The sequence below is a fragment of the Scatophagus argus genome, chromosome 13 (assembly GCF_020382885.2).
Source record: "Scatophagus argus isolate fScaArg1 chromosome 13, fScaArg1.pri, whole genome shotgun sequence".
In the NCBI taxonomy this organism is placed as follows: domain Eukaryota; kingdom Metazoa; phylum Chordata; class Actinopteri; family Scatophagidae; genus Scatophagus; species Scatophagus argus.
This window is the reverse complement of record NC_058505.1, coordinates 16708815-16728909: the sequence shown is the minus strand read 5'-3', so window position 1 is coordinate 16728909 and position 20095 is coordinate 16708815. Positions and strand designations below refer to the sequence as shown.

The window sequence follows — 20095 nt, the reverse complement described above, 5'->3', positions numbered from 1 at the left end:
GTCAAATACACAGAGATGGAAAAATAAAGAATGAAATACTCATAAGTGTAGTTCAGTGTTTTGGGAAACGTGCTTATTCACTTGTAGGGTCGGAACAGAAGACTGATACCACTCTCATGTCTTTAAGCTAAATTTAAAGCTGTAGCCAGCAGCTAGTTAGCTCAGCTTTTCATAAAGGCTGGAAACAGGGAAACAACTAGCCTAGCTGCTTCTGTTGAGAGGTAACAAAATCCACCCACTAGCACCTCACTAATTAACACGTTTGGCCCGTACAAAAACCTAAGATGTAAAACCACAGTTCAGGGGGTTATGTGCAGTTACTTCCTGGAGCCTCTGCTGATCACTAGCAACTACTCAGTACCCAAAGATAGTTTGCATCTAGCATCGAGCATCTCTCTGTCTGAAGATAACAAAATCCACCTACCAAAATGCATTAATCAACATTTCATGTCAATGATGTCACATTTGAAACCAAAATATAAAACCAAACAGTTGTGGAGACTCCAGGAAATTACTGCTCCATGTCAAGAAATAGTCTCACACATAAGCTCTTGTGAAAGGGAGAATCGTTGTTTTTACACTTAGGTTTTTGTGGGGATTAAACAAATAAGTTAAAATGTAAAATTAGATTAGATCTACTGGTAGACCAATTTTGTTGCCCTTGGATAGAGTCAAGCAATTGGTTCCCCTGTGTTTTCAGTTTTCATGCTAAAATAATCTGCTGGCTGTATTCAAATTAACCATACACACATGAGAGTGGTATCACTCTCCTCATCTGTATCTTGGCCAGAGAGCAAATAAGCAACTGTGAATTTCCCCAGCGTGGGACTAATAAGACTATCTTGTCTTATCTTATCTTAAATAAGCACATTTTCCAAAATGTCAAACTATTCTGTAAAGGAAACATAAAGATAAGCCCTGGAAAAAAACATAGGAATATAGATGTCTGCAGGGAAACTGACAAGTGCAAAAATAGGATTAATGGCCAAAAATATCTTTAGAGGAGACGAATAAAGCATGAGAGGGATAAAGACAGACATGCTGGAGATGAGAGGACTGGAGTTAGTCAAAGGAAATTAAACACCCTTTCATGCTCCACAACTGTTTGTGCAAAAATAATTTGCAGAATCCCTTTCTCAGTTTGAAATATCATTGTCCTGCTTTTGAGTTGAAGCTTAGTGTGAGCAAGCATCTTGTTATCTCACTTTTGCAGCCAGCTCCATTGGATTAACATAATAGTGAACCTGCCTGGACACCCAAAATACACTAATGCAACACCTCTCCAGCTGTGAGTGTGTACGCATGTACAAGATCTCTCGTGTACAGTGTATATGTGCATTTGTGCAGCCATGTCTGTAAGCTAACCAGGCCCCAGTGTCAACCACGACGCCACCATATGGTTTTTCACCTCAAAAAACCCAAAAGAGGGAAAAAGTATGAAGTATGAATAGTGGGAAGAGGTCAAACAGCAAGACCTAAAAAAACTGGGGGAAAAAAAAACCCAAAACACTTCTCCAGGCAGAACTGTGACATGCAAAGGACACACCATCTCCTCTCAAATGACCTTTTATTGCTGGGGAAGGATACACAGTTGGCAGGCCCCTGAGCCTGTGTGCAGATATGTAACAGCAGAAGGACCATCCTCCTCTCTGCCAAGTGGAGGCAGGGGCTTACTCTTCACCATCAATCAATAGCCACTTTTGCAGAGAAGGGAGAGCTTTTCAGTATTCAGTCCCATTGAAAACATACAGTAGGCAATGCAGTACTTAACATAATAATTTCACTGAAATAAATCTCAACTGACTAATAACTTCTGATAATAATGTGATGTGAAAATGATGGAGAAAGAAAGGCAGATATTCCTGGAGGAAACCCTGGAAAAATCATGTTGGCCTGGTCCTGTGCTTCAGTGTGGAAAGTACAAAAAGGAGCACTCATTATACTCTATGTGTATTTTTACAATTGTAAGCCTAAGAAACCTATTTAACTTAATAAAGTTGCAGCACTTCCTGTATGTTCCAGCTCCAGAGCATGTTATGTTCCACTTCAGCACAGCAGCAGGGTGGTTGTATTTGGATGACAGTAATTTGGTGCTGTCATCCATATGTGGCAGTGATTAATGATGGAATTTTTTTAAATAACTGAAACACAGGAACCCAGTTTCCAAGCACCACTCTCTGGAAATATATATCTCAATTCTGACTTTGGTGTAAGTCATTCCACTGCTCTGTCACTAAAGGATTTTATTCCTATTTTGAGTGTGTTTGTGTGTGAGCGAGCATATTTGTAAGTAGCTGTGTCAGAGGGTTATCACGGTTGGTTAGAGCCACTATTGCTTGATGTCACATCTCCCATCTACGGGCATTTTACAGTGTCCAGGTTGCCTTCAGCACAGTATACACACACAATGGTGCAAAAAAACATGAGTTAAACAAACACAGGCAGCCACAAACCTGCAGGAGCTTCACTTAACTGGCTCGCAGTCACAGTTGTGGTATTGATGTGACCATAACCAGCCGAGCGCCTCCCATTCATTCTCAAACCCAGGAATATCCCCATCAGTACCACTATTTGTCTACATAGAGGAGTTGTTCACCATTTTTGGAGAAATGTCTATTGGTTTTTTCTTTGCCAAAGGTGCTGGTAGATGGTTTTTTGAATCTTTGTGCAGAACCAGACTAGCTGCCCCCCCTTTTCCAGTCTTTATGCTAAGCTAAGCTAATCAACTGCTGGCTTAAGCTTCGTATTTACAGCACAGACAAGAGTTATTGATCTTCTCATCTTTGTCTCAGTAAAAAGCCCATAACCATGTATCCCAACTCTTTCAGATTTTAGATTTTATTGTTTTGGCAGTGTGGGAAGAAGCTGTTATGGTTTGTGTCAGTAATGTAGCATTAGTGGAGTAGAGTACTTCTTTTAAGCTTTTAGTGCGCTGAGGTGACTCGTGTTGGAGTCGATCATGGAGGCAGCAGTGATGTGTTTTGTCTCTGTGTGTCTAAGCACATGCATACATGGGCCTCTAAATATGGTCTGATTTTGCAGTGTGGGGGTGTAAAAAGTTCAGAATATTGAACTTCAGCTCATCCGCTTTGTATATTATTGAAGCCCAGCATATTCAGCTCCTGTAAAGTACCTCCAAGTGCTCATACGGAGCACAAACTGTCAATACTGAGTTTTCAGAACCAGCTCTCTCTCTGACTGGCTGTGCACAAAAATATCAACTCTGTATTTGAGTTTATTATAAAAGAGATGTGATTATTTCTTGTCACTCCATCTATGTCACTTTGCTGTTGTGAATTAGGGCAGCAGCTCTCCTGTTTCCAGTGTACACTCTCACCCTTGCCTGTGGCATCATATGGCCTGAACATCAGAATGTGATACACCCCTGCAGTTGTGACAGTCTCATATATGCATGAGCTGTATGTAGATATAGATGAACATTTACTACGCTGATCTCAATAAGCATGCATATTATGTAATGCATTTTGTATATACTGAAGGAACCCATGCAAATATTACACCCAAAGCCACGAGAGCAACCAGTAACCAAAAGAAATATTCAGAAGCATCTCTGCAACCTGCTTTAGGGGGCAACTTACAGGTACAGGACAGGGGTCACTATATTTGATTGACACTCAGCATCCAGTGTGCAATACCAGTATGTTTAGGTTGGTACATGCATAGTTAAGCATACTGCCATTAGTTCAGATCACACCCTTACCTGATGAGGGAGTGCAAGTAGTACATTTTTAGGCACGTTCTGTCCCTAGTTAGACCAATAACTTTGGATTTGTTCATTTTGGACCTATCCTAACAATATGCAAATGCATGTGCCAGTAAAATTGTGAAGAAAGGTTTCTCTATTAACACTATGCAGATTCAAAGCACAGAATAACTGCTTCATCTTCATCGTATGCTCATCGTAGAAGTACCTCATAACTATCTCTACAGGCTAACAATCCAATTCCTCACATATGCCACCCGTTACTCACTTATCACAACCTGCTGGTTAGTTGGAATGTTGGACAGTCCAACAGTCAGTAAATAAAATTCTTATAATACCAACATAATCAGTGTTTTTAACTTAACAGACATTTTGACTTGTCGAAGTAGGAAAAGCACAGGTGTTACCGTTAACGATAACTAAGGCTCAATTTTATGCAAGTGTCCCAGCATGCCATGACATTGTGATAGCGGCCCATCATGCAGAAACAGCTTAATGAAACTAAAGCATCTTTAATTTTATTATCTTCACTTGCTACACCTATGCTTTTTCCTACTGCAACATGCCAAAATGTCTTCTGTTGAAAAAAGAATTTTACCTTCCTGGCACAGCGGCAGTAGTCAGCATCGCGATTATTACAGTACCTGGACTTGCATACAGCCAGAAACTTCAATCCAAGCACTTTCATAATAAAACTTAAAGTAAAAGTCCAACATAAAGGGAAGGTGGAACAGCTGCCCTCCCTCTCAGATCTCTTCTTAAAATTGTAAGATTCTGAGACACAGCAGATAGGGTACATAAACAGAGGATGGTTTATTGGTACAGTATACCCTTTTAGGCTATTAAATTCCTTAGTCAAACAAGGATTTTGTTTTGTCTGCTCCATCCCAAGTTCGTAACAGTCAGTGTCAGTGTGAAAGGAGTGTTGCAGCCAGAGCAAAACTATGAAAGTGTTCTGCAAGTTAGCAAATTGGAGGAAAAAAAAGGTTACACAAAACAGTTGTTAATATCTACCATTGTGGGCTGAATCTGATTCTGTTTTCCTGACAGCATTAGCTATCTTATTGCTGTGAAACTATAACAACTGTAGATTCATTTAACACCATGGTTGGAATAAAGTCCTGATGAATCCACTTGATTCAAAATGTAAATAAAAAGTGTAATACTGAAAAATTAGGAGCATGGATTTCTGTAAAGAAAGAATCTCAGATTATTACATTTAGAGTATTTTGTCTGTTGCAGTAAATTTTAAGTTTCCTTCACCCTCAAAGCTCGTACAGAACTCATAAGGCTTGTTGGTGGATCAGCAGTGCTTGCAGATACAGACAGGGCACTGCACTCAAACCAAGCTACCCGACAAAGAGAGGATGAAGTAGAAATCATTTATCACACTTTCTTATTTACTTGCCATTCAGTAGGGCACACTGCCAAAACACACCTCAGAGGTTGGCACGTGTGCTCTAAACTTCACAAACAGATCTTCCTATCAAAAACCTTGCCTCCAGTTTGTTTCCGGACTCATAGATGAGGAGTGAACTATCAGTACAAAAGCACGGACCAGCAGTCTGAAGATCAACATGCTCACATCTGCAAAAGCTTAATCACATCTACACTGGCATAAATGTATTGTATAATAAATATATTTTATTCTGTCCTCTCATAGCTAAGGAGAATGACCACACCAGTTTACATATCGTAGCCGGGTCACAATGGCTTGTTGCTGTTAAGGAGATCCATTGAATATTAATGTGCAAACAATTCTATTTAAGTAGGTCTAGAAACAGATCATAGTCATGTTATTGAGTAGCAGATGTAACATTATAGGAGCAAACAAATTGTATAACATCACATATTGTCCCAATCGTCCAAATTATTTTGCTTTATTGAGAAAACAGCATTTGTCCTTTCTTGCAACTTATCTCTGTATTTCTGATTTTAGGAAAAGATATGGTTACAACACAAAACATAATAGCTAATAGTAATGAATATAGTAGGTAATGCTCAAATTAGGTGTGTTAACAAACAAACATTATGCACAATATAAAGATAAAGTCAATTTTATTCCCACCCCCCACACGGAAAAATCTTTTGAAAAACAAGCAGTTTATACCAGCTAAGATAGCTGATGGTCTGAGTTGGACTACGATGAGTACTGCGGCCCCTTACTGTAGCTGGAACCCAGATTGTGGTTGAAGGAATAGTTTGACATTTTCAGGAAACACTCTTGCTTAAGAGTCAAATTAGAAGATTGATGCCACTCTCATATCCACCTATTAAATGCATAGCTACAGCCAGCAGTCAGTCAGTTAGCATAAAGACTGGAGACAGGGGAGGTAGTTTGGCTCATTTGTCCAAAGATAACAAAACCCATCTACCAGCACCTCTAAAGTTCACTATAACACGCAATTTGTTTGTTTCATTTGTACAAAAACCAAAGTGCAAAAATGACAATTTGCCATTTTAAGAGATTTCATGTGTCTGACCTGTTATACTAGGAACAGTTCTCACAGACCCTGCTGAGATGCTGCTCCTGGTCAAGAAAATAAACAAGGTAAAACATGTTAATCTATAAACCTTAGAGGTGTTGGAAGGCTTTGAACAGAGCCAGACTCACTGTGTATTTGTTTCCAGATGTTATTCTAAACTAAGCCAATATCTGTCTATTAAATATAAAGCTGTAGCTGCATATTTAACAGACAGATACGAGAGGGGTATCAACATTCTCAAAACGTGAAGCTATTATTCCAGCTGGTAAATGTGACCACTGTTACTGGCACACAGGCCAAATTGAGCAGGTGCTCGTAATATGGTCACTTCCAGTTAAAACATTCTGCAATCCTCAGAGCAGCAAGCTGCTAAAGTAACCAGTTTGGTTGATTAAAGCTTCATTGCTGCCAAATACTGCAACTTAATAAATCACATAGTAATACATCTACATATATGATCAGTGATACACAACAGCTGGAGGCCTCCACAGTGGCAACCAGGGTGCTTTTTACATCACCTGAAAGCACACTACAAATGAGAACAGTGAAAATCCTCATCTCTGTTGAACTCCTTCTCTTCTCTGAGAGCTGAACCTGTTAAACAGACTCATTTAGACTGGAGTGTGCTTAGACTTTATAGACAGGAGGCACGGTGGGATTAAATCTTTTAAACAGTATGTGACGTTTTCAAATTCCCGTTGCCATGGTCACTCCTAGCCCTCGAGGTACGGCCCGTCTCACTGGTTCCTTCGTCGTCGTCCACATCAAGCTGTTCGTCTTTCTTCTTGATGTAGCGCTCATAGAGCACCATGATGACGCCCATCACCCAGGCCGACACGGTGCCAGCGGCAAAGATGACAAAGCCGATGACAACAAAGAAAAGGTAGTCCCAGGAGCCCAGAGTCTGATGACATAACGTCCGTAGCTGTATGCCCACCTCACCCAGACGGCGGCCCTGCATGTCAACAGGGGAGCCACACACTGTCTGGCCCTCATCTGTCACACAGACACACACCAGGAAGGAAAGAGTAAGAATTAATCATAGGACAACAGAATACAATACATAACAAATACATAACAACGTGTACTGAGTCATCTTATTTTCAACATACAGTAATGTGCTAAGGTTTGCATTTCTTTATGACATCAGGCCATTTTTGATGAATATAATATACCTGAACAGTAGCAAGTAAAACTGCATTTATTTCTCTAGGAAATATTACTTTTATTTTGTAAAGCAGGATAGCAACATTCATACATAATTTACTGAAAAATAGTTTCTTAATTTTAAATATTCATGACTAAATAAACAAGGCTGACTGAGAAAATATATTTTCAGGTTTTTTGAAGTGCATTTAACTGCTGATCTCCTTTGTGGATATCATGTGACGTTACTTAGATACAGCAAACATAAAGACAGCCTTGGCAAGGAATTATCATATGATTTAAATGATCCTTTGATGTTTGAAGTAGCTTAGCTGGGAAAATATTATACTTATGGTATTAAAGCAGAGCAGTCTGCTAAATAATTCAAGCATGTTACTTTATATTGTTTTGCATAACATTTGTAAAAGGTAGCAAACTGAGCTGAAGATAACCATAAAATATTCATGGTCACACAGCTAAAGGAATAAAATGCAGAAAAGTACGCCAGCATAACAATACAGCCTTCTTTATCAGAAAACTGCAATGCCTTAGGAGCTCCTCGTGTACTACAGTCTTGAGTTGATGCAGCATTAAATTACAAAAAAGAAAAAAAACATTCTTGGATGAATTATTCAAACGCCTTTCTCACCTACAGGATTAGAGCGTGACTTAGGCCTTTGTGTCTGCCTGAAACCACACAGATAATAAGGTTTCTCATCATCAGGCTCTGGGTATGACTATGACTAAGACGCTGCTGAAATCCACAGATCCTAAGTGAAAACGTTCCAGTTCCAGAAAACTACAGTATGCCAGATGGAGTCAACTTTAAAAGGCCTATCAGTCAAAATTAAATACGCCACATGATGCCTGTCAGGAGAGGCATTTTTCAGAAAATAATCCCGAAGCCTGAGTGAGGCTTTTGTTAGTGTGAGCAGAAAAGCAGCACAACACAACGGAGTGTTGTCGTCTACATACAGCCACTATTTTAATTGGCTTTTGTTTTTTCAAAGCTTTTGTGCTCAGGGGAATTCCCACTGGGAGAGATCAAAAAACACTTGGAAGTTTCTGCACAGGGAAGCGGTTTCTGGAACCCTGTTTCTATAACAAGAGTCTTAGAATACACATTTAAGTTTGGTGGCATATTTTGTGTTGAATAATTGCAACAGAGTGGGCATGACAAAATTATAATCTCACACAGGTAAATCAAAAGGTTGTAATTCCATTATATACAGTGGTGGTCAAAAGTTTACATACACTTGTAAAGAACATAATGTCATGGCTGTCTTGAGTTTCCAGTTATTTCAACAACTCTGATTTTTCTCTGATATAGTGATTGGAACAGATCCTTCTTTGTCACAAAAAACATTCATGAAGTTTGATTCTTTTATGACTTTATTATGGGTAAACTGAAAATGTGACGAAATCAGCTGGGTCAAAAATATACATACAGCAATGCTAATATTTGGTTACATGTCCTTTGGCCATTTTTACTTCAATTAGGCGCTTTTGGTAGCCATCCACAAGCTTCTGGCAAGTTTCTGGTTGAATCTTTGACCACTCCTCTTGACAGAATTGGTGCAGTTCAGTAAAATTTGTTGGCTTTCTGACATGGACTTGTTTCTTCAGCATTATCCACATGTTCTCAATGGGATTTAAGTCAGGACTTTGGGAAGGCCATTCTAAAACCTTAATTCTAGCCTGATTTAGCCATTCCATTACCACTTTTGATGTGTGTTTGGGGACATTGTCCTGTTGGAACACCCAACTGCGCCCAAGACCCAACCTTCGGGCTGATGACTTCAGGTTTTCTTGAAGAATTTGAAGGTAATCCTCCTTCTTCATTGTCCCATTGACTCTCTGTAAAGCACCAGTTCCATTGGCAGCAAAACAGGCCCACAGCATAATACTACCACCACCGTGCTTGATGGTAGGCATGGTGTTCTTGGGGTTAAAGGCCTCACCTTTTCTCCTCCAAACATATTGCTGGGCATTGAGGCCAAACAGCTCAATTTTTGTTTCATCTGACCACAGAACTTTCCTCCAGAAGGTCTTATCTTTGTCCATGTGATCAGCAGCAAACTTTAGTCGAGCCTTAAGGTGCCGCTTTTGGAGCAAGGGCTTCCTTCTTGCACGGCAACCTCTCAGTCCATGGCGATGCAAAACACGCTTGACTGTGGACACTGACACCTGTGTTCCAGCAGCTTCTAATTCTTGACAGATCTGCTTTTTGGTGCTCCTGGGTTGACTCTTCACCCTCCTGACCAGTTTTCTCTCAGCAGCAGGTGACAGCTTGCGTTTTCTTCCTGATCGTGGCAGTGACAAAACAGTGCCATGCACTTTATACTTACAAACAATTGTTTGCACTGTTGCTCTTGGAACCTGCAGCTGCTTTGAAATGGCTCCAAGTGACTTTCCTGACTTGTTCAAGTCAATGATTCTCTTTTTCAAATCTGTGCTGAGCTCCTTTGACTTTCCCATTGTAGCGTTTGTGGGTGTTTTTATCCAATGAGCCCTTTTTAAATGGCCTCAGAGAAGTCACCAGCTGTAGTCACTCATAATCACTCACAAGAAGTTAAGAGGTCATGCTATGAAGCTCATGTCATTGACACAACTTTCTAAGTCTCCAAAATTGCTCATTCATGTTGCTGTATGTATATTTTTGACCCAGCTGATTTCGTCACATTTTCAGTTTACCCATAATAAAGTCATAAAAGAATCAAACTTCATGAATGTTTTTTGTGACAAAGAAGGATCTGTTCCAATCACTATATCAGAGAAAAATCAGAGTTGTTGAAATAACTGGAAACTCAAGACAGCCATGACATTATGTTCTTTACAAGTGTATGTAAACTTTTGACCACCACTGTACATGTTATTGTTCTTCTTTCCTCACCTGAGTGCATGACGTTACTAGTGTGGAACTGCATGTTTAGCTGATTCCTATTTCATGCTAAGACTGCAGAGGCACACTCACTCTTATTGCACCAAAAACATCCACTAGATTCACGGTTTATTTATTTCAAAGGGAGGACAAAGTACCATGACAAAAATTGTATATCGTTATAGATTTTCTTACAAATATATTCTCAATTTCTCAGTTTGGGGAAGTTTGGATTTCCACAACTACTACTTGAAGTGACATTGTTTATATACTACTTTTGCCTAATCATTTTAACCCTTTGGGTGCCATTTTAACACCTGACCTCCATGGGACCCTGAGCAGAATTCTGCTTGACCTCTAGCTGCCCTGACGCCTGCCATGTAATCCATCACTCACTGCCACACAGTCACACTTGACATCTCAGTGGTCTACAGACCTCCCCCCTGTAAAACAGTCTGCTCCATTTGTTGGCTTGATAATCACTGTCTTTTTTAATAAAAACATGTGCTCATGAGGAGCGCCATGACACCCATGTACTGTCAGGACTCGTCCCCGCAGACGTTACTGTTGGAAAGGTCAAGGACATTCTGTGCACGTGCATATGAGCACATGTTCACACACAATTAAGTTATCTTTTCCAAGGTGCAGTTTGTAAACACTGCATTTGCATTCATCAAATGTAACAAATAGGTATACTATGCAGGATTGCCCAAAACCAATGTATAAACTCATACAAAGGTAATCCCTCTCAGTCATCACTTATGACCTACTAGGAGTACATAGCAGTGTCTGTATTAGCATTAAGACTTAGCCCTTTCTTATTTTCTTAGTACCTATTTCGCTGTGTTCAGGACATTTGTCAGCTTCACTTAGGGCAGCCCCCGGATAACAGCACACAGGGTGTGATGTTGGGACTGCAACCCTGTCCTCGTCTCTCTCCTCTGCTCTTGTTCTGTTATGGATAGCAACCTAAAACTCCTACACCGTATACCTTTAACCATTCGTGTATTACCTGTTATTTCTGCTATTTAACTTTTACTTTCAGTGAAAACTTTTTAAAAATTTTGTCCACGCTGTTAACTAATTTGCCTGTTTGTCCAATATTTAAGGTATTATTTAAATTCTTTATCCATTAATTTTCCCAAATTATTTCAAATATTTATTACATCTTAGCAGTATTTATGTTTTTAAAGATTTAAGTATTTAAACTGTCACATTTAAATAACTATTTCAACTTCTCTGCCAGCTTTCCAACTGCGTTTCATTAACTGTCAGTAGCATTTTTATATTCTAACTGAGTCAGGTTGGTGGAAGGTGTGATTTGAGAGACGCTGAGGGGAATCATACTGCTTTCAATCAAATCACTGGATGAGTTGATGTCATAGGATGACTGAAATGTACGCTTTCCTATTATAATATTCACTCAGTGCATAAATCTCTGTTCTTATCCTCAGAGAAGTTCTTCTGTGGCTCACAGATCTGAAAATAAAAGTGCAGCTGAGGAACACGAGAACAGTCATCTACCACCAAGAATACAAGGCATACTTTGATCCTCTCAAAGGCTGCTGGTGTACACCCATCACAAAATATGCTGTTAGACTCTGGCTATAACAAACACACACATCCATGCATGCACACACATGCACACGGCCCCTCTCAACATACATGCATGTCCCCTTGACACAAGACTAAAATTTCCCATCTTCATCTTCATCTTTGTCCTTGCAGAGTCTGCCAGTGTGTGTGCACGTGACCATGTGTGTGTATGTGTGTGTGTGTGTGTGTGTGCGTGCTCTGACAGCTAGGAAGGAAACCCTTCTGGCTTTAAACCTCTACTCCCACCCAAAGGGACTAGCATCAAAGACGAGGGCTTTCCCTCCCTCTATCCCCAGTCCACACTCTGCTCTATTTCTAGATGCTCTCCTTATATAACAGCTGGGAGAGTGGTAATCTGGCCAGGAAGGCGAGACAGAGGAGAATCTGTTGGTTCCTTCTGAATCTCTCTCTCTCTCTTTCTCTCTCTCTTGCTTGCAAGTGATGCATTTCCTAAACCGAGGAGACAAGCGAGCTGTGTTGCATGAAACAGGTGAGACCCAGACATAAGATAACAAGGCTCCAGAGACAGAGCTTGCAGCCGAAACACAGTTGTCTGCAAAATGTTAGCCTTCTGCCACCCCCCCTCAAGACTTAGGAGTGCACTTTATCTGTTTGTGTGTCTAATGCATGAATCATTCACTCCGCATTTGTGAATTTGCATGCCTGCATGTCCATTTCTTTCTGCTTTAGGAGATGCTCAGTTTATACTCAGTTTGGGTGCCTCATTCTCTCTTAAACTGAGCACACAGCTCTTTAAAACTGTTTGAGATGGACAGACTGTGTGTACGCATAACAGCGATAGAGAATGTGTGTGTGTATCTCTGTGTCCGCCTTCTCCCTTGCTGGCAACTGTCACTGGAGGAGGCTCCTCTCCAAATTAAGCTAGACAATAGGCAATGAGCAGCTAGAAAATAGGACAGCTCTTGCAGGACTCATTTGGATCCGGCCTAAACTGCACAGAGACAATGGTGAGCTATAGTGCGTGTGTTTGTGTGTGTGTGTGTGTGTGTGTGTGTGCATGTGTGTGCGTGTGTGTGGAAGACAGGAGTAGGGGATGCCTTTTTAGTAAGCGTAGCATGTGTATTATAGCTATGGTAAATTATGACTGGCTTCTTGCTCAGTAAGACACACTATAAATAGCAGCCGCCCTTTTGTATGGTAACACATCCACACCAAACATGAGCATGATAATTCAAAGTCAGAAAGATTATTGAATATCAGACACGTCTATCGAGAGGGGTATCGGGGGTCAATATTTGATGGTGCAACTCTGATCCATTAGTCACATTTGCAGCACAGTATCCCAATAGCTGGATAAAATAGAAATTGATTAATCGTTTCAAGATAAAAGACCATCTTGTTTTCCTCCCAAGCTGCAGAATGCAGAGTTGAATAAATGAACACAACTGCAAAAAGAGAAATCAAATGGCTCCCTCCCTCGGATCTTCTTTCACCCTCTTTGTTATTTGATAGCCTGAGTGCTGTCACGCTCCACTGCTGTCACCTGCGTCTCATCCCACTGAAAGCTGAGAAAGGGCTGAACTTTGCAGACTTTGCCAAATGTATATGATTAAATACAGCAACATGTTTTACATAACACACTTTATCTACCGCATCTAACAGAACTGAGGGAGATGACGATGTGATATTATCTGATGTGTGTGCTCACAACTGCAGACGTGAAAGGTTTTATGCATGTAATGATGCGAGGGCAGTCCAGCAGTCGAGGAGTTCAGCACGTGTTTGAAAAGAGCGTAAGCATGGAATCAACCCTTCCTTGATGGTGCCTGACGGAGACTTTTAGTGCCATTTTGTGAGGAACTTTATCACTATTACCAGCTATGCAATTATTTGTCTCTTTTTACAGTAAGTGACATTATAAACTCCTCTTTTTCTCTTTATATGTCAAATTGGGACCAACGTTTAATTGGGCAGCTTTTATTAAGGGTTTATACAGGCTTCATAAATGTATAATGTTTTCTAATCTGTTGCAAACAACATAGACTTCTCTGGCTGCTGTTTTGTCATGCTGGAGGATTATAACCAGAGAGGCTGTATTACCAACAGGCAAATTGCTCTGTGGCCCCAGGGTTCCAGTGGCCTGAAAGCCACTGGAACCCTGTGGCTTACTGTGTGTTGACTGGTTAATGAATACACAACAGTAAATATCAAGTGACATGATGGCACGATGAGGCACCCTTAAGATGGGTCCTATTTTATTTAGTAAAAATAATTGAGGCCATTTTGAAGAGGGTCAGAGACTGGTTTTAAGATTTTTGTTATTTCATTTTTGCTCTTTTTTAGTTTACAAAATAGTGTTTAATGAAATGACCACAACTACGCACACATTCCATGGAGAGTGAGAGGACCAGGGGGTCAGTAGGGGTCTGTAGCTCATTGTGACCCAGGCTGTAACAGCTCAATTCAGCAACAAAGGATTTTTCTCAGGCTTGCAACCCAAAAGCTAGTTTTAGCAATAATCTATAATGGAAATATTAAGAAATAGCAAATGATCTATAAACTCTTAATAAATGGTGATTTATCTGAAAGGAACATTTACAGATGTGTTTCTTATATGAAAGGTGCTAGATAAATAGGTGTTCATTTTTTCATGGGATGCGGGTTGTTTATTGAGGGCAGCCACCAGTGAAAGGCCAATAGTTTACATAACCAAGCATTATCTAATAATTAATAACTGGAGCACAGTAGTCCTTACTGGCTCTCTGGTGCCTATCCACTTGATACTAAGGTAAAAGCGACAGTAAAGGATTAGAATGAAAGATGACAGATTATTGATAAACCTTGGAACTTGAAGCCCTCCAGGTGGACCCACAGGCACAGGTCTTCGTTGTCGCACTCGCAGCTCCAAGGGTTCCCACTCAGGCCAACCGAGCGCAGGGAGGGCAGCGCTATCAGGGAGGTGATGTTCAGGACCGTCAGGTTGTTCCGACTCACATCCAGCACTTGAAGGGCCGCGTTTTCCGCAAAGGCGTCCTGGTGAATCTCGGAGAGTCCCGGGTTGTCGGTCATCCTCAGCATCACCAGGCTCGCCAAGGGACCGAATGTCCTGTCCTCGATCCGGCTCAAAGTGTTGAAGGAGAGGTCCAGATAGGCCAGCTTCCGTAGATTCCCAAACGTGGACTCTGATATTTCCGTCAGAGAGTTGTTGCTGCAGTCTAGGTACACCAGATCGGAGAGGTAGTTGAGCGCAAGCGGCGGCAGCTCCACGATGCGGTTGTTGGAGATGATGAGCTGCCGCGTGGCCAGCGGCAAGTTGACCGGGAAGGTGGTCAGGTGCTGCCCAGCGCATTGAACCACCAGCTGGTCATCACACACACACCTGTCCGGGCAGCCCGTGGAGAGAACCGGGGATGTGTTCACCCCCGCAGTGAGGAGGAACAGAGCTATGAGCCGCAAGGGTTGCGCGCTTGGCTGCGGGGCAAGACGCATGACACTGCCGAGGGCTTCATCCACCCCGTTTGGAGAGAGCCAGACGCAGTCACATTCTTCATTGATACATCCTCACCATGTTGATTGTACCAGAAATTATTCCCACAGAGGTCAAATCTAACGCTCGCCGCTGGCAACCTCTGCGCGTAATGTCTCAGTTCATCCTGTTGTTGGCTCTGGATGCAGCGCGCATCCACTGCCTGGAACCTGACAGCCAGATGCCTTCATGCTGTTTCTAATTCCACTAATTCATCAGATTTCCATCATAACACACCTATTCACACACTGTAAACGCTTCCAACGTGGTCCCGAGCTGCGCTGCCTGCAGTGTTCACGGCCAGTTGTTCCACAACATGCTTGCCATCGTCTCCCTTTCCGAAACTGAATCCAAATGAGGGGGGCGCACTGAACTGTGCAGCGAGTCGCGGTGGGGGGTGGGGTGTGTGCATGTGTGTGTCTGTGGTGGTGGGGTGAAGAGTGATCTCACGCTTTGGAGTGAGCTGGAATGAGGGGTGAAGCTCTAGGCAGCGGAGGTAATGGAAATTTAATAAATAAATGTCATATGGAGGCCAGCAGAGTGTAATCCATGTGGAGTCTACTGTAATAAAGGTGACAGACAATGGTCTCTCTCTCTCTCTCTCTCTCTCTCTCTCTCTCTCTCTCTCTCTCTCTCTCTCTCTCTCTCTCTGTGTGTGTGTGTGTGTGTGTGTGTGTGTGGAACAAAAAGTGGATCAAAAAGCAGGTGCACTTAACACCTGGGAAGCATACTGGACCGTGTGTGATCAGATCACACAGGATTTTAGGCTTTGGGATCAGGAGAGTGAGGCAATAGTAACGATATGTTGAGAGAGGTGGGATCCATATCAGTCTATGTGCACTACTCAGACTTACATGTGCAATGAGGCTTTTAAAATGACATATCAGCCAAAGGCACCCCCCCAAACACACACACACCCGGTGCACAGGCAGCTGATGACGGGATGAGATGAAAGGGGACAAGGTGGTCTCAGGCAGCAGTTGTTTTTCTCCTCTCTCCAGTCTCAGTATGAGTCCTCCTGAGTCTATTCTTGGTTCTCTGTGTAGGTGTTGAAGTGCTGAATCAGACTCAGCATGATGGAGGAGGAGGAGGACAGATGTGCTGCTGACAGTCCGTGAAAGAAACCACCGCGTGCCGGCAGTCAGCAGCCCGCCACACGCAGACCAAGCTCACTGTTCTTCTCTCTCACGCACATCCACCAAAGTTTTGCCTTTTTTGCCAGCATTTATTCCCGAGTGTCAAACACAGAGCTGTAGGCCTATAATCATGTATAACTTAATGCTTTTTCACACTTGTCATCCTGTGGACTGAACTAATCCACACAGCTGTTTAGTGTCAAGGCTGTTCAGTGACTTTATGAGGACATCTAGTGACGAATACTAGGTAATGTTTTACTCATTGAACTACTGGTAATTCATCCAAGGCCCATGCTCAGGACCATTGAAATTTATAAGCATACATTAATGTATATTCAACCTCTGAACAAGCAGTAGCCCACTTGTAAGTTGTTCAGTCAAACACTGTTCAAAGTCCATTAATCTGTACAAAGATCTGGTCAAAGGTTGGATGGTGCTTCCATTAAAACACGGAGTCGTCACCTTGAATATTTCCCTAAGCATCAACATTCAGTGAGAAGTTTAAACAATAGGATACTGTCAGACTGAGCAGGAGAAAAAGATGATTTTAACAGCCTTAAAGCATCTTCAGGGGAACATATGGGGTCACAGATTAGACCGTCTCAGAAAACAGAGCCAAACAGGCTGGTCCTGACAGCAGTCAGAGTAGGTAAAAATAATCTCTTCATAATACAGACTGCTTCTCCAGACTGCTTCCTGGCCATTTTCTTCATACACTCTTGTAACTGTTCACATTTCTCCTCCTGGCATCATGGAGCTACTTAGTCTTGGTGTAAGAATTGTCTGCTTTTGTCCCCCCAGTGACACACCTGAACACTTTCTGCACTGTCATTATTACAGATTATTGTGCTGTCAAACGTGGGTGCAAGTTTGTTTGTTTTTGTAATCCCTTGGCTTGGAGCATGTCAGTCATGTCATTACTTGCAAGGACTTGTCTCCCATATTTATCTCTGTGAAAAAAATAATGCATTCATACAATCTGTTTTGGTTTTAACAACCACTATTTATAAGAGCATCATATGTTTTCTAGCCCATGTAAAGTAATTACAACTGAAGCTGTAGAGAAAATCAATGCAATGGATTCAAACAAATAAAAAATATTACAAAATATCCTGCTGAAATGTATAACACACAACTATACATACATATAAATTAACATAATATGGGAATACTATACTGTTGAAGCAGATTGCCACAAAGTTTGTTTCTTATAAAGTCTCCGCAGAGTTCTGGTTGGGTGCTTATTACGTGCATTTAGCACACGTAAATAATTTTCCAAAAGACAGACAATCTGTGTGGTACAAGCGTTGACTGTGCTGTACTGTATATGTCAATGAGCACGAGCGACGACCACGCCTTCGCTGCGTGCGTATTCACGCATATTACGTAAGTCCATCCGCTCACGCATTCATTTGAAAAGGAAAGTTCAGAGTGCTCGGGTTGTCGCTGTCTTTGAGTGTTTGCGTCCCAACCTCTTGCTCTACATCTGTAAGGTACAGTGAACGCTTCCATATGTTTATGTGCAGACTGTGATTTTTGTTGTTGTTTCCTTTCATATTCTCGGTCTGACTTTAGTGGCGACGTCTGGAAATCAATGACCTTTGGTTTATATGGCGTCCTTGCCAATCTCTGCCGTCAGTTTTACAGCCTCTTTTCACTTGTTTAGCATATTTATGGAAAATTTGCTTGATAGAAAGCAAAGAAACACGGGAGCACACAAGCACCCGGATGTTGTTCAGATCCATGAAAAAGTAGCATTTTCTCTAGTTTATGTTATTTGCCCAGCTGTCAACCCGTCCAGTTTCTTAGCCCTGACAAGAAAGAAAAGCTCGTCTAAAATATTAGTTATTACTTTCAAAATTAGCCAAAAGCTGAAATGGGAGAACAATTTGTCAATGCAGTTATTTCTGGAGTTACCAGCACTAATTCGGCTGTTGTTTTCCCCTTTTCCAGTCCATCAGGATGGTTGCCCTTTCCAAAGAGTATGGATACGTGGTGTTAACCGGCGCTGCCAGTATGCTGATGATGGGACATCTGGCCATCAATGTTGGCAGAGCTCGCAAGAAGTACAACGTCCGGGTAAGCAGACGTATTGGTGTTCAAACAGAGGAAAATATAGTCTGCTCTTTCTCATTCGTCTGCACCCACATGTTCAAACAACACTTCAGAAGTACAGTTTGTTGACACAGTGACGTGCTTAGTGCACGTTTTGTGGCTTTTGTAACGCGCCTGTACTAATAAACGTGCCTTGTCTTGCAGTACCCTCAGATGTACAGTGACGACCCAGAAACTGGAAACATTTTCAACTGCATCCAGCGTGCACATCAAAACACGTACGTATGAGCTCAAACATGGCCAATGCAAGTTACGAATCGCTAATTTCCTACAGCACACTGAATATTACATCATGCTTTCGTGATTCATTGTAACGGTCGAACAAAGGGGTGAAAGTTAACATGCTGTTATCACCTCTCACCAGCCTGGAGCTCTACCCCACCTTTCTTTTCTGCCTGGCTGTTGGTGGCTTACATTGTCCCGTAAGTTGATTTATTTTATGTTTTAATTTTTGTTTTTATTGCATTGCCACTGTAGCACTAACATACCGTTTCCAATATAAGGTGTTTCATACCAAATCTTTAGCAGTTAAAGCACAGAGTTTGAGGAAGGCTGCTCTTTCAACTGATAGGATAATGATATGGTAATACATTGTTTACTCCTCTTATAAAATCCTGTCATTTGTTACCTTTGCTTGTGTGTCTGGCTGTCTCAGCGCCTCATGAGTGGGCTTGGAGTTGTTTGGATTATAGGCAGAGAGGTGTACGCACATGGGTACTCCACTGGAGGTAAGATAACACCACATTTCATTTCCATTTTCTGCATTGTCATGTAAAGCAGGATGTGACATTATTGTCATTACTGTTCCTCTCAATCAGATCCTAAAAAGAGAGTGCGGGGAGCGTTCGGGAACGTAGCTTTTCTCGGGATGATTCTGGCCACAGCCAGGTTTGGCTGCCACCTGCTTGACTGGACAGGGCCACGAATGGGCCACTTCCATTCAGTTAGGTCTCCTTTGTGAGGACGACGCAGTCATCAGTTATTTGTGTTATCAAAACCCATCTATATAGCCCATATATCCTGCAACATCACACATGTAACCTCTGACAGTTTAACACAAGTCAGGTGAGGTTCATGTTGTCAAGTGACCTGACCGGTTCTCCAGGTCTCATTATTAGAGTGAATGGAGTGCATTTACCGGTCGGCACTCCCACAACATGCAAGGCACATTGTGTTTGTCTTAATAGCATTTTCACCTGATCTAGAAATGTTGAATTAGTTGGTCACATGACTTAAAATCTGTATTCTTGCAATAAACAAATTTCAGAGGATATTTAGCCTTCCATGTGTGATGGACAGAATATCACTGTGTGGTTGCATTTGCTGAGATGAAAAATTAAGATTTTGTAGATGAATGAACACCTGGAAAAGGTTCAAAAAGTCAAAATAACTGTTGTTGTTGAGTAAAAAAACAAAACAAAACATCATTCCAGTCACGACCGTGATCTGTTGTTTCTCATACTGCTGAGAGGGTTTTGACTTTTGTCATACTGATGATATTAAATATTACACTTTTTATGGAAG

At 41.5% G+C, this 20095-nt stretch overlaps 2 protein-coding genes across 2 annotated transcripts; one reads left to right on the top strand and one right to left on the bottom strand.

Annotated features, from left to right (window-relative positions):
- Positions 1 to 5765: 5765 nt before the first annotated feature.
- Positions 5766 to 15704, bottom strand: LOC124070002 (leucine-rich repeat-containing protein 52-like). Its single transcript, XM_046409583.1, has 2 exons — positions 14635 to 15704; positions 5766 to 7206 (listed from the first exon to the last, which is right to left on the bottom strand). Exons 1-2 carry the CDS (start codon positions 15281 to 15283, stop codon positions 6878 to 6880), a joined length of 978 nt encoding a protein of 325 aa, XP_046265539.1. The 5' UTR covers positions 15284 to 15704; the 3' UTR covers positions 5766 to 6877.
- A 2129-nt stretch (positions 15705 to 17833) lies between these two features.
- On the top strand, positions 17834 to 20094 carry mgst3a (microsomal glutathione S-transferase 3a). Its single transcript, XM_046408438.1, has 6 exons — positions 17834 to 17949; positions 18410 to 18535; positions 18716 to 18789; positions 18936 to 18993; positions 19227 to 19299; positions 19390 to 20094. The coding sequence occupies exons 2-6, from the start codon at positions 18419 to 18421 to the stop codon at positions 19530 to 19532; spliced, it is 465 nt and encodes a 154-aa protein (XP_046264394.1). The 5' UTR covers positions 17834 to 17949; positions 18410 to 18418; the 3' UTR covers positions 19533 to 20094.
- The last annotated feature ends 1 nt before the right edge of the window (position 20095 follows it).

Bases quoted from the DNA above. Each gene is read 5' to 3' on its own strand.
- LOC124070002 (XM_046409583.1), bottom strand. From the start codon at position 15,283: ATGCGTCTTGCCCCGCAGCCAAGCGCGCAACCCTTGCGGCTCATAGCT. The intron at 7,207-14,634 runs GTTTATCAATAA...TCTGTGTGACAG, and splicing joins GGAGGGCTTCAAGTTCCAAG to ATGAGGGCCAGACAGTGTGT.
- mgst3a (XM_046408438.1), top strand. From the start codon at position 18,419: ATGGTTGCCCTTTCCAAAGAGTATGGATACGTGGTGTTAACCGGCGCT. The intron at 18,536-18,715 runs GTAAGCAGACGT...CTTGTCTTGCAG, and splicing joins GCAAGAAGTACAACGTCCGG to TACCCTCAGATGTACAGTGA. The intron at 18,994-19,226 runs GTAAGTTGATTT...TGGCTGTCTCAG, and splicing joins TTGGTGGCTTACATTGTCCC to CGCCTCATGAGTGGGCTTGG.